Below are 15,313 nucleotides of genomic sequence, written 5' to 3' on the forward strand. Positions count from 1 at the left end.
CAGAACCCCCTGAAAATAGCCCAGAGTCAGATGACCGCTCTTTGAGCAGATTTCAAACCTTAATTATTGGATTATTGTCAAAAGTGGAAGAAATTTCTTGTTCCAAAACAAAGTGGTGAACAGATGAAGGGAAGAAGTGAGCGCTGTGGTGAACCTCCTGCTTTGACTACAACGATCTTTGTCCCACAGAAGAGAATTTCAGAAAAACTTAGTCAACAGCAGAACAGCAGAGAGGAGCCTGTGTTGATGAATTAAAGGAAAAATAATAATGCACCGATTGATTTAATTAAGGTTTAATTTTAGTGTAAGTTTCCTGCCTTTTTACCACCTTTTCCTTTGAATATTATTAATGTCTGAAACTATAAAAGGGAGGAAAGTCAGTAAATTCATTATTGAGATGGAGGAATTCTGAATCTGTTCATAGATAGATATGAACATGTAACTGCGTAGAGACAGAAAACAAATGTACTCGACCCGAATCATCTCTGCTTAAAATGAAAGGATTTCAGTGACAGAAGGAGAAGCAGCAGACTTACGGAGGGCGTGCCATTCGTCCTGCCTTATCGTCTTGGTGATGTTGTAGGAGAGGTTTTTGGGTATCGTAGCTGAGGAATAGTGATACTTGATGTAGGAGCAGCGAGTGATGGAACCTGCAAAGGAACAAAAGGTTTTTATAAACAGAACATTTACACAAACATTCACATACACAGACTGAACAGAAGCTTCAGGTCAGACGTGATTCAGCTGGAGAGGCGGCGTCTGCAGTGGACACACAATCAGCTTCCTGCGTCAGTGGTGAAGAAACTCTTTAACATCAAACCACAGCAGGAACACAAAGGCTGCGTGAAAAATGATGTTCCTCTAAAACTATTGACTAATTAATGAGGAGAGCTTTCAGCGTGCACTCTAACAGCACCGTGTTGGCTGGAGCATCGATCATAAAACAAGAAAGCACAAATAATTTAGAAATCTGTCAAAGACTTGTTCAAATTAAAAATTACATCATTACTTATGATGAAAATAGCAAATTAAATTCACGCTCAGGAAGGCAAGTATGTATAATAACTAAATATAATGCTGTAATGCACTGCTGCATACTGCTGTGTGCTGTTGTTACATTTACAGCACAATTACTCAATAAACTGGAAAAATACAGTTTTTTGGAATGTTTTGGAAATTCTTTTGTTACAAAAGTTAAAATACTTCATGGATATGATGAAGACATCTTTCCGTCTTTGCATTTTCTGCTTACTCCAGGTACATCTATTTGATAAAGGCGATTGTTTCATCTGCTTTTTTCTAGCTTAGCTAATACTTTACACACATTCGTCCTGTAGCTCTGTGGCCCCACAGCAGTGACTGTGATGCTGTGGGTTCATAATGAGGCTGTAATTTCCTCCGTTTCCTTTTGACACCATTACTGCTGGCGAGGCCACGTGGCTCACAGACATGACATCATTAGAGTCTTTGGAGGTTTGAATTACACAGACAAGACAATCATACCACCACATGCATTTCCTCAGTCCTGAACACACACACACACACACACACACACACACCTCGTGCATATGGTACGACAACTTTTGTCCGTGCCCCTGGTACACTGTGCAGAAACACTTTGCCACACACACACACACACACACACACACAGCTACACCGTGGTTTATGTGAGCGTAACATAAGGGTTAACAAACAGTTGCTCCCCAAAACCAGACAAGCAAAAGCCGATTCACAGACAAAGGTGACGTTTATTGCTCTGCCTATAAAAGCATGAACTCTGAGGTGAACCGAGGTCCAAATAACAGACAAAACAACCAAACCCAAGTCGTACCCCGAGCTCCCTACCCAAACTTACAAAAAAAGTAGTTCCCACTTTCTGCTTCGATGCTATTTACAAATGGGCAAAGTTATTGGCAGCGTTAATCACTATTAATCACTTGGAGGCTGAGGACCGTCTACTGCTGAATACGCTTGGACAGGACCAGCACTGGTTGGCTGAGAATCTCCTAGTTTTTTATTTTTTTAAGTTTTCTTCATCATTAATGTAATCCAGGGATATTTACAGATATTTCCAATCACAGAGGGCACGGCTAAGACTGAATAAAATGCTCAAATACTATATCTCACAGAAAACATTTAATATTATCCAGAGATTATTTAAATGAACTTTAAATGAAATAATGCAGAGCAAATTTTTCATTTCACCTTTGTGAAGCAGAAAACAGGTAAATAACGTCTTAAGCTTTGTACCCAAGAAACTAAAGAGGGTTAGTTAAAGGGTCTTTCTCTGTAATGAACACACATTAAATGCATCACAGCCAAGGATTTGGCCGACATTGTAAACATCGAGCTCTCCTGTTGCAACAATGTCTCCATGTGTTGTGTGGAAAGTACATAAGCAGGTCGTACGTCCACACACGTCCCCCTGCAGAGCTACTCTGGAGGACTGATGGAGCACCGTCACACACTCCTCCCTGCTGAAGTGCAGTCAGTTCTCTGCAGCTGTTTTTGTTTGTTTGTGCATCCTTTTCAGGGTCGTGGGGGCGCTGGAGCTTCTCCCAGAGGCAAGAGGCAGGTACACCCTGGACAGGTCGCCCGCCTGTCACAGGCTAACACATGGACACAATCATTTGCACACAAACACGGGGAGAACATGCAAACTCCACACAGGAAGACGCCTGATGGTGCAATTGAACCCAGGACCTGTTTGCTGTGAGGCAACAGTGCTGACCGCTGTGCTGCTTTGTTTGTTTGTTTGTTTTTTTGTTGACACACTGCAAAGTGACAACATTTTGTGATTTTAGCAGAGAGTGATCAACTATAACAAACTACAAAGATCTGCTTGGCTAAAGCTCACTGCACTGCTTTAATGTGGAAAGGCTGTTCTGTGTGTACCTCATGATTAACGGGCTTATAGATTGAACGTTAGCATCAGTAACTTGGTGTAATAATCTTCTGTATCACATGATCATTATGGAGGAGTTATGGCCGACTTTGCTTCAGTTCACTGAGGTCACAGGATTTTAAGGTCTGCACGCTGGGCCACTGCAGCAGCTAAAGTTAGCAGCTTCAGGCGGCTCAATATTAATAAAACTGAATTCAGTTCACTTGAATTCAACGCTGTCTGCTACGCTTGGCAGTGTTGTCCTTTTGCTTGACCTAATTTTTATCCAGCTGTTCAATTAGAAATCTGATTTTATATCTAAAACACAACAAACAGAATCCGATTAATAAAAAAGTAATCCCAGAGATATAAGATGTTAGCGTTTAGTATCAGGCAAAGCTCTCCACCATGTGCTGCCAGAACCAATCATATAGGAGTAATGACATCACCGCAGTGACATCACACATCAAACGTATTCACCCAGTTATTTCACAAGATGTCACATAAAACTCTAAACTCTACACTACTGTATGTTCTTAGTGTGTAACTGTGATAACAGCGATTGCACTACTGTCAAACTCCCATAGAGGTGCTTGCATTATTACAGTGCATATAAGGGCTATAATGTGACACCGAGCTGAAAACACAGCAACACACAAAATAAAGAGAAACTGAATAAATATGACACTGGAACAGAAGGAATAATAAAAACAGTTTCTTCATTGAGATCTTTAGAAGCCGTGATGTCAAAAGTATAGAAGGCAAATAAAAATAGAGGGTTAATGTCTCCTCTTCTTGGAGTTGTGCGTCCTCGATACCACACTCTGACACTTTCCACTGTGGAAACTGTGAGGAGTTGATGTCAGTGGCATCTACGTCCTCCTGCAGCTGGTAGCAGCTGTAGGGCTCATATAGCAAATGCTTGACTCTTATTCATACTGTTCAGCTGGCTTCTTGTGTCTTACCTTCAGGAGGTTTTTGGCTATAGCTGGTGTCAAGGTGTTCCCAGGCCAGCCAAGAGATATAATCCCTCCAGGTTGTCCTGGGTCTGCCCGGGGGCCTCCTCCCGGTGAGACATGCCCACCCATTAGGCATCCAGGAGGCATCCAGGAGGCATCCTTGTCAGATGCCCGAACCACCTCAGCTGGCGCCTTTCAATGTGAAGGAGCAGCGGCTCTACTCTGAGCCCCTCCAATGGCTGAACCTCTCACCCTCTCTAAGGGAGAGGCCAGCCACCCTTCGGAGGAAGCTCATTTTTGCTGCTTGTATTCGCAATTTCATTCTTTGAGTCACTACCCACAGCTCATAGGTGAGTGTAGGGACGTAGATCGACCGGTAAATTGAAAGCTTTGCTTTTATACTCAGCTCTCTCTTCACGACGGACGGTGCAGCATCACTGCGGTCGCAGCAGCGCTCCATCATATGATAAATATAAATGATTCTATCTGCAGCTCTCAGACAAGATTCAACAGTCTGGTCTCTGTCCAAAAAGTGTTTGTTTTCAACTGAATTTCACTGCAACTTTAAGAGCACTATTTCCTTGATCCTTTAAAAGTCACTTAAATTCAACCATAGTTACAGGTTCTGACAGTTTCAGCAACTGTTGATGTTTCCTGCTAAAGGGGGCAGGATATTCAAAACCTATAAGTTTGACTTATTATTTAAATAACTTTCTCAATATGACCTGTTGGATTGTTGTGTTTCACTAACACTAAACAATCTGCTTTTGCTAAATCCGGTTAGGCAGGTTATGTTTTGAGTAATGGGGAGAAGTCCCATTAGTCGAGTCCATGTTTGTCGTGGGGGAGGGAGGTTTGTATGAAACATTCGTCATCCTTCTGCTCTCCCCTCGGCCTGAAGCTGCCTGTGTTGTTTCCTGAGAAGTGCTAACCTCTCCGCTGCTCGTCTCTGTGGACAGAAACGCTTGAGCAAGCCAAACTCCAGCCCTTTGGCATATTTGTGAGCTGGCAAGCACATTACATCCTTTCACTGAGGTATCCTCCTCCCAGCAGTTAGACTCGGGCGCTCTGCTCTCACAAACCCAAATGGATTTCTATCTCAGTCATTTTAGTTAAATTGCCCTTCAGCCTTCTGCAAACGTCTCTGAGCCAGACACCATTTCCTCTCTATTACTGATAGTGACTGGAAGTGATACTGAACGAGTGGGGCTGCGTGCATTTCTATACACATCCACTCATGAGTGCTTTTCTGTTGTCAGTCTCTGGATGTCTAAAGCTTTGTTTTTGGGCTCAAAGGCCTCAGAATAAAGAAGAGCAAAGGTCAAACACCATTGCATCACATTAAAGGTTATTGTTACTCACATGAATATGATAATGAAGAGTTGTTATGTGAACATACAGCTAATAGGACTCCGGCTTGCTGCTACTTTCTGCAGGAGAGGAAGGATCTTTTGTTACCTGAAATATCCTTTACACTCCTGTGTGAATCTAATGTATTCATATGTATTATTCTTTCGTACTGGAGGGGCTCGAAGCCGAGTGTGAAGCGCTGGGAATGAGAATCAGCGCCGTGGTCCTCAGCTGGGAAAAGGCTTTGAGTGCCCACTCCGGGTCAGGATGAGTTCCTGCCCTGGAGTTTAAGTATCTCGGGGAGAAAGGAGCTGGAGACGTGTCGGTGCTGCGGCTGCAGTCCAGAGCTGAGCGTTCCTGCTTATCACGACTATCACGACCAGAGATGGGCAGTAACGTATTACTTGTAACGCGTTACTGTAATCTGATTACTTTTTCCAAGTAACGAGTAAAGTAAGGGATTACTATTGCAAAAACGGTAATTAGATTACCGTTACTTTCCCGTAGGAACGCTGCGTTACTGCGTTACTAAAACCGTGATTTTTTGCGAGAATGTCTCATGACAGTGACGTAAGCGAGTGCGACGTTCGTGACAACAGCTGTGTGCAGATCAACAATGGATCATATATCGAGTGCAGAGAGAGTATGAGCGTGCAGCGTTTAAAGCGTGGAAGTACTGACCTTACTTTGAGTTTGATTCCATAAAAAGTGACAAAAACATTAGTGTCCGTTGTGCGTGGGAAGAAAACTTCTTTTTACAGAGAAAAAACCCCTAAACTTCTAAACAAGCACCGAGTAGCTACGACGTAATGGGAAACTCACAGAGAAACTCGTGGATTCTTCCACTGACCGCTGCACACCTGCACCAGGGTAAACCTCCGCCTACCCCACTCCTGCTTTACAGGTGAAAATAGAGCAACAGGACCGCTAGTCTTTGACTTTATTTATTTTCTGCTGTGTTTTACTTGCATCTATTTGAAAGACTGAGTGTAAACACAAAAAATATTTTATTTTATGTGCTGGAATGTGCAGAAAATAGGTTTAAATGTTAAACTAATTTCTTCCAGTCAGAGAATGTTGCAGATAATTAAATGTTTGCTTGATGCATAAAGTTAAAAGATTAAAACTAATAAAACAAGATTTAAAAAGAGACTTTTCCATTTGATTACATTTTGTATGATGATGCAGAAAAAGTAGAATTGGGCTGAAAGATCTATCACTTTATCACCTATTCAGGTTGTAAATCGTGTTTTTAAAAAGTAACTAAGTAATTAATTACTTTTGAAAATAAGTAATCAGTAAAGTAACGGGATTACTTTTTTGGGGAAGTAATCAGTAATTAGTTACTGATTACTTTTTTCAAGTAACTTGACCAACACTGATCACGACTATTCTTCAACTTTGTTTTAAGGTCCTCTGCCTACTGATAAATCTGAAATATTGCGTCAAAATTCTTGGAGGATCTGTGGCTCTAGAGGTCGAACAGGTCGTGTACCAATCTGAAGGCTGGTGGTTTGATCCCTGCTGCTCCAGTCTGCATGCAGATATCCTTGGGCGAGATACTGAGCGCAGGGCGCTCTCTGATTCATCCATCAGTGTAAGTGTGTGTTTCCCAGATGAGCATCAGTGTGCAGTCTGTGAGGTCTTAGATACAAATGTGTTCCTGGATTTTCTCGTTTTGGCTGCAAACAATTTTAAAACAACTTTATTGTTTCATAAGCATTAAACATGATCCTAGAACAGAGCAGCTTCCTGTGCTGATGATCTTATATCATTTCTGAATGTAGCTTAAGCCTGAACCCGAGTTCTGTGCTTATATTTATTCCTGACTCTCAAACACCTGAGAGTCAGGCGAGATGATAAAAACTAAAATTGTCCTTTAAACATTAATTTAGTGAAATACTGGATTATCCTCTCAGATTATTGTGAAGGACAGAGACGAATATATACACAAACTATACTGCCAGATATTCACTTTCCATTCAAATCATTGAATTCAGCTGTTCCAGTCACTTCCATGATCACAGATGTTTAAAATCCATCACCAGGCCTGCAGACTGCTTCTACAGACATCTGTGAAAGAGTGGGTCGCTCATCTCTTCAATACTGAGATTTCCACAGTTAACTGTGAGTGGTATTATAACAAAGTGGAAGTGACAGCAGCTCAGACACAAAGTGCCGGCCCACATGAGATCACAGAGTGGGCCAGAGGTCACCAACCTCCAGTTGCATTCAGGTTTCCCAGAGAACATTGGGGAACGATTCCACGGCTCCACAGCTGCATCCAAGCAAAGCATCAGACACGCTGCTGTGAACCATGCTGGACATCAGAGCAGATGTTCTCTGGGCTGAGGAGTCGCACTCCTCTGTCTGACTGACAAGTATGGTTTTGCCCGTTGCTGGTTTTATGTAGACTGTAAACATTCCCAGTGGAAACCTGAGCTTTTCCTTTTTCTTTGTTCTTTGGTGGTCATGGTAGAAAGGTTTGACCGTCCTCTGCCAGATGGAAGGTCGTGCTATAGTTCAAGCCCTGCATGGACTCACTTTTGCATGACACACTTCATCTCTGTCCGTCCTCCCTCCTCCTGCCAGTAGGATCAGAAGTTGGGAGACACAGGTGGGTGTTGGAGGCTTCATCACGTGAGTGGGGGAGCTTGTTCATGTCAGTGGCACAATTACAACCTTTAAGGAAGTGACTCCTTCAAGGCCAACTTAAACTAAACTTAAACTTTCCTCACACAGAAGCTGGTTATTCTTATACAGCACTCAAAGCACTTTATGCAACATTACCATTAAAGTTTAGCTTTTTGTGGAGCCTTTATTTAACCTGACAGTGGAACTCGTAGCTAACATGGTTAGTGAGCATGTGTTTCAATGGGAGGAGAAATCTGATCTCTGAAAAGGTGCCGAAGCGTGAACAGAACATGGTTTAAACCTCGGACACGGTCAGTGCATTGAATCATATCTGTTATTAATCTCTGTCTCTCTTCCACAGCATGTCTTTATCCTGTCTTCCTTCTCTCACCCCAACCAATCACAGCAGATGGCCCCGCCCCTCCCTGAGCCTGGTTCTGCTGGAGGTTTCTTCCTGTTAAAAGGGAGTTTTTCCTTCCCACTGTTGCCAAAGTGCTGCTCATAGGGGGTCATATGATTGTTGGGTTTTTCTCTGTATCTATGAAGCGCCTTGAGGCGACTTTTGTTGTGATTTGGCGCTATATAAATAAAATTGAATTGAATTGAATGATTGCTTTACTTAAAAACCCAAATCCAGCTGATTATAGACTGATTTCAATCTTCCTTCATTTCAACATTTTTCTCTAAAAAATCATCAAAAGAGAGACAGACATCATCTGTTTCACCATCTGCAGAGCAGTGGTTGATTGATTGACTGTAATCTGAATGCTACATGGACTCACAGCCAGTCTGCAGGAGACAATTACAAATATATCATTATTTCCATCACTGGTTGTTTGAATTGCATCTACAGGTGCTTTTGATGTCGATAACAACCCACACGCACACTAAAATCAAACTAAACATGTCCATATATTAAGTTACATGTAATAATGAGAAATGTCACAGGGGAAAGTGTTGAACACGACGCATGGAAAGTCTCGACAGCAGCTGAAATCTATCAGTAATTAGAAAGTAGTCCTGCCACTGAGAGCAAATTAACACCAGCTGATTCGATCCTGATGCCTATAAAAAGGTCTCTCATTACTGAGGTGTTGTTATTGTTGCAAAACATACTGGGTGCACTGGTTACAGAAGACTTGCTAAACTGGTGAAGGTTCCCCTGTTGAGGATTTTGAATTCTGGATTTAACAGGAAGCCACTACAGTCAGTACACGAGGCCAGCTCTGTCACTGGGACAGTCTTGATTGGTTTCATCCTCTCTTTATGTGTTCAGCTTATTGCTCTCCATCATATTGTCCCTGCCTTGATGCAAAGTCCCATTTCCAATCAGTTGAAAGTGTGAAATTTGCATCAAATTTGCATAATGATGACAGCCTTCCTCAAGAACTGCTGCAGACTGCGCTCCCTGCCTGCCTCGTCTCTCCTTCTGTCTTTCCTGTTCCACGAAGCTCTCCGCCTCTCCGATCCTCTTTGTGCCCTGCCTATTCATACAATGAGAGCGCGGCCTGGCAGGCCTCGAGTCTAAGCTTGTTGCTATAATTAAACCTGTGGTGTCAACGTCCACCACTGCAAACCCAGGAAGCAACCAGCAGATACAGACACAGTTACAATCACGCACCTGACACCAGACTCTGATCGTGCTCGTGTTCCTCCTGTCAACATATGCACATGTGCATCTGTGTGCCCTCTGTGGTCTGCAACCATCAGCTTGTTATTACAAATGATCTTTTTCATTTTCAACAACTGTGATATAAATAAAACTGCCACGCAAACCACACTGCCTTAAATGTCATTTAATGTTGTTAGTGCCGCTCAAGGTCAAACAAAAGTGAGGGATGAGAATGCTTCTTGAAGCTAATCATAAACATTGTGCTTACATGGATGTTAATGGTAAACAGACTGGTTCAGGTAGCACTTTTCTACTCTGAGCACTCAGAGCTATCATTCACACACACCCATACTCCGATGGATGCATCAGAGAACAACTTGGGCTTCGTATTGCCCGAGGATGTTTGGCACAGTAACAGCCCTTATTATGGCATAGCACCACTAGGGGGCGTGTCGCAGTTGAAGAGTCTCCTAATGTGAGTGCAGCTGCAGCCATTACAGCCGAGCACGCTGCTCTCCGTGCATCTGTTTAGAGAAACTGTACCACTGTAACGGGCTGCAGCGGCGACTACCTGACCCCGCCACATGTATGTGTGACCTTGTTCTGTTAACACCAAATAAAGGTCTGTTGTTCTATTTAACTGACTGACCTCCCAGTTTTCTGGCTAACATCCACACCATATGCCTGCTGGACCTGCAGCCGCTCCTTCCTCTGTGAGTGTGTTCCAGAAACAGAAGAAGTTAAATCACAGCAAAAAAAAATTTCTGGCACAACTTCACCTTCTTCCGCTCCTTCCTCGCCAGACCGCTGTTGCCAACTGCAGAACCACCAAATTTCTAAATCAGTAAGTGGTCTGCGCTACCGTTGAGCTCCAGCCACCAGAGATGGGCAGTAACGCGTTACTGTAATCTGATTACTTTTTTCAGGTAACGAGTAAAGTAAGGGATTACTATTGCAAAAACGGTAATTAGATTACTGTTACTTTCCCGTAGGAACGCTGCGTTACTGCGTTACTAAAACCGTGATTTTTTTTGCGAGAATGTCTCATGACAGTGACGTAAGCGAGTGCGACGTTCGTGACAACAGCTGTGTGCAGATCAACAATGGATCATATATCGAGTGCAGAGAGAGTATGAGCGTGCAGCGTTTAAAGCGTGGAAGTACTGACCTTACTTTGAGTTTGATTCCATAAAAAGTGACAAAAACATTAGTGTCCGTTGTGCGTGGGAAGAAAACTTCTTTTTACAGCGAAAAAACCCCTAAACTTCCAAACAAGCACCGAGTAGCTACGACGTAATGGGAAACTCACAGAGAAACTCGCGGATTCTTCCACTGACCGCTGCACACCTGCACCAGGGTAACCCTCCGCCTACCCCACTCCTGCTTTACAGGTGAAAATAGAGCAACAGGACCGCTAGTCTTTGACTTTATTTATTTTCTGCTGTGTTTTACTTGCATCTATTTGAAAGACTGAGTGTAAACACACAAAATATTTTATTTTATGTGCTGGAATGTGCAGAAAATAGGTTTAAATGTTAAACTAATTTCTTCCAATCAGAGAATGTTGCAGATAATTAAATTTTTGCTTGATGCATAAAGTTAAAAGATTAAAACTAATAAAACAAGTTTTAAAAAGAGACTTTTCCATTTGATTACATTTTGTATGATGATTATGTAGAAAAAGTAGAATTGGGCTGAAAGATCTATCACTTTATCACCTATTCAGGTTGTAAATCGTGTTTTTAAAAAGTAACTAAGTAATTAATTACTTTTGAAAATAAGTAATCAGTAAAGTAACGGGATTACTTTTTGGGGAAGTAATCAGTAATTAGTTACTGATTACTTTTTTCAAGTAACTTGACCAACACTGGGGTGCCTCGCCTGTTATGGTGTCATAATTCATGTTGATTGTATGGATGACGGCACATACAAGAACCAGATTATGTTTGTATGTAATGATAAGTCCTTTTGTTATCAGACTGAGTGATATAGGAAGACCAACCTGTTTCTAAATCAAATGCTCTGTTACGAAGACACTTCTCTTTGTAACACTAATGCACTGCTGGACAGAGTTATAGTGTCAGAGCAGTGGACCATATGTGTTTACTCTTTTTATATTGCATCAGTTTATTTCTTGGTAACATAACGTGCAGTCACAGCGGGCTATCCTAGTGAGGCAGCAGCTGCGGGCAGGCCCTACAGCAGGTAGATGAGTTCAGTGAGGGGGAACATTAGCATTCTTCTTCATCACTGACTATCACACAATATCTTAAAATAGTGTCTTCTTACAAATTTGAGGTGTCCATGATAATGTGAGTTCTAACTAATAGTATGAGGAGCTTTTGAAGCCAGGACCACTGACAAACTCTAATAAATGAGGCTGGTGGGGGGCCGAGGGGAGTTTAGTCCAGTTCAGCTGGGTTTGGATGTCTGACTGGTCTTCATAAAGTTAAACATATAGTTCACGTACATGCAACAAATACACATCTAACAGTACTGAGCTTCTCAAAAGGTAACGAGGCGAGAGGCTGCCTGGCATCAGCGTGATGGGCGGAGCCCACAGATCATCACTTCTTGCCTTTCGCTGTGATGCCGGCTGCAGTTTAAAAGGAGGGCATCTAAGATGTCACAGCAAGCTGCAGAAGGCTGTCTGCTAAACCACAAATTCACTTCAACAGGACAGCATGACGCCCATGATGGACGACATCCCTCTAAATGTCTCTGCTCTGCCTCGTGCTGCAAGCAAACTTTAAAGGAACTCTTAATACCCAATGCTGCTTTTTGCTGTCATGTTGTTAGAGTTTGGAGAGCGTTTACTTTTTCTTTAGAGCATCTTTGATCTCAGACATTCATGATTACAGAAGAAATTAAATATTCAGCAGACAGAACACAAAAGAATAAAATCAAGCAAAGAACCATTTAAAAATCTATTGGATAAATGATTTTTCAAAGCCTAACATAATAAACTCAATGACATCAAAGGGTTTGTTACATTTTAGAGCTCATTCCATTTCAAAGGTGCATAGTACTTCAGACCAGCAACAAGGTTAGTGCACTCGTGGAGAATGCATCGTAGCATACACACGACTGCGATGACTAAACTATAAAAACGGTTATATGAAAAAATCCAAAACATCTTCATCTTACAAACTAACATTTCACAAGATCGGCTGTAGGATGTGTTTTGATCAGCCCGGACCAGAAGCGTAACATATGACGATTGTGACAGATCCTCGGTATGTTACACGCTGGGAGGCACATGTCACGTGAAAATCAACCTAACAAAGCATGTGTATGTTAATCACTTTGGGAAACACATCTGATTGGTTAAGGTTAGGGACGGCTGGACTCCGCCTAGGGGCGTGGCAAATCTTTGGTATGTTACACGTTGGGAATGATAATGAGCATGGAAGAGTTACTACTGCTACTACTACCAATACTAGTACTACTAGTAGTAATATATACAGTACTATATGTACTATTGAATATAGTAGTGTATTTCAGTTTCATAATACATGTGAAGCTCACAATAAACGAGATGATTCACAGACAGCATCTGTAAAAACTGGGATTAAAAAGGACATTGATGATTCTCACTCACTATGTGTTAACAGACCTCTCTGCATTGAATCATATCTGTTATTAACCTCTGTCTCTCTTCCACAGCATGTCTTTATCCTGTTTTCCTTCTCTCACCCCAACCAATCACAGCAGATGGCCCCGCCCCTCCCTGAGCCTGGTTCTGCTGGAGGTTTCTTCCTGTTAAAAGGGAGTTTTTCCTTCCTACTGTCGCCAAAGTGCTGCTCATAGGGGGTCATATGATTGTTGGGTTTTTCTCTGTATCTATGAAGCGCCTTGAGGCGACTTTTGTTGTGATTTGGCGCTATATAAATAAAATTAAATTGAATTGAATTGAATTGAATGATGTAAGAAGACTACCAAGCAACCTTCATCTTCTCTTCAGGCTTTCTTACGAGCGTTGTGTTGACTCCTTCACATACTCAATAGAAAACATTTAACCCACATAGTTTATGTGAGAAACGTCAGAAAAGAGAAATGAAGTTATTAATTTTAGGATTTAGAGACTACACTAAAGTCAAAGTTCACGGACCTCCTAAAACAAAAACCTGATAATCTGTTACCATGCAATGTGTTTTGACAGGGAAGGGAAATGAAAATGAAGAACTCTTAGTTCACAAACGACCCTTAAAACCTTTTTTATTTCCATTTGTGGAGTAAAACTGTGGAACAATTTTCCAGTTTTATTCATTTGAAAAAATATTTTGAAACCTGCTTTTGGAAGATTTCAAACTTGATGAAATTGATGACTAATGGTACATATAATTGTGCAAATGTATGCATCGTTACTGTATGCCACGCAGATTTTTGGTGATATGATTTGCACACACGTGTGTGTTTATTTGTGTGCAAAGATATTTTTGCATCAGTACTGTGTCCCATACAAACATGTTCTTGCTCTGTTTTTACTTAGTTGGGATCGGGTCACCCGAGCAACAAGGGTCCACAGTACAACATGTATTTGTTCTACAATAACCTTCATGTTTTTGTTTGACTTTGCAGATTGTAGATTGTTTGGAGCCGATCCCAGCTGCCATAGAGGGGGTGTACACCCTGGACAATCATATATCTTTTGCTTTTATTCTTAAGGTCCTGTTTTTGGGTTAATGTTCAGACACTTGAAGTATTTCTGTGGCTGACCTTGCAGATTTTATGTGTCTAATGGAGGACACAAATAAAACTTGTAATCCTGTTTAGAAACGCTTCCAGGCCTACAGAGTGAGCCGTGTGTGTGAAGCTAAAGCACCTGGCAGGGCTCAGACTGACATTAGTAAACTGCAGCTGCTTGATTTTCTGACTCATACCTGTTTCAGGGAGCATCTACAGACAAGGTGAGACAAAACAGCCCTGCATATTATCTGTACGATCCTGTAGCATATAGTGCAGTATGTAGCTATGCAACCCTGTCACCACGACAACCACAAAAAATGTCCACACAGAACTTCTCAAACTGGCTCCTTCAGCTTTCAGTCGATAAATATGATGAAAAATAAATATTCCTCAAGTAATGCGATTCAAATGAACTTTAAACATTTTGTTGTACATGTACGATGACAATAAAGGACTATTCTATTCTATTCTATTCTATTCTGTTCTATTGTTAACAAATGTAAACTTTATCAGTAAAAGCAAACATTCATTCATTTTTCATCTTCCTCATCATGGGGCGCATCCCAGACGAGTCACCCATCTATCAATAAGCTGGTGTGAAGCTCATGTACCTTTAGTACCTCTTCTAAATAATAATTGAACTGGTATTTTCCCAGTCTACTTAAATACTCAAGGCACTTTACACAGTTTGTCTAACTCACCCAAGTATTTTCTCTCTAGCATTCAGGACACTTCAGCATGCAGGCTGAACCACCTCTACCTCCTGAACAACAGCCAGTGTTACACCAGTCACTAATCAGTTCTACTGGTAATAGGCCAATTGGCCAAGTCTGTAGTAATTTTCCTAAACTCAGCCTGCAATACTGCTGTCCACAGTATATTTTACTTAATAGACTTCAGCTCTTGGCTGTCGACCATAATATCCTATTAGAGCGATTAGAACATGCTGTAGGTATTACAGGTATTGCACTGCAGTGGTTTGTATCATATCTATCTAATAGACTCCAGTTTGTGCATGTAAATGGAGAGTCCTCTTCACACACTGAGGTTAATTATGGAGTTCCACAGGGTTCAGTGCTAGGACCAGTTCTGTTTACACTACTTCAGGCCCCTCTTCTGTGGAACCAGCTTCCAGTTTGGATTCAGGAGACAGACACTATCTCTACTTTCAAGATCAAAAGCTTA

The 15,313-nt window shown here is 41.7% G+C and overlaps 1 protein-coding gene across 1 annotated transcript in view; it reads right to left on the reverse strand.

Moving 5' to 3' along the window:
• The window catches only part of tmem178bb (transmembrane protein 178Bb), a 63,037-nt gene that overhangs the window by 31,283 nt on the left and 16,441 nt on the right, over positions 1 to 15,313 (reverse strand). The window contains exon 3 of the mRNA XM_087830890.1: positions 537 to 650. Coding sequence (XP_087687016.1) covers positions 537 to 650 — 114 coding nt within the window. The remainder of the gene's footprint in view (positions 1 to 536; positions 651 to 15,313) is intronic.

The sequence above is a fragment of the Neolamprologus brichardi genome, chromosome 17 (genome assembly GCF_056152115.1).
Source record: "Neolamprologus brichardi isolate AB-2024 chromosome 17, ASM5615211v1, whole genome shotgun sequence".
In the NCBI taxonomy this organism is placed as follows: domain Eukaryota; kingdom Metazoa; phylum Chordata; class Actinopteri; order Cichliformes; family Cichlidae; genus Neolamprologus; species Neolamprologus brichardi.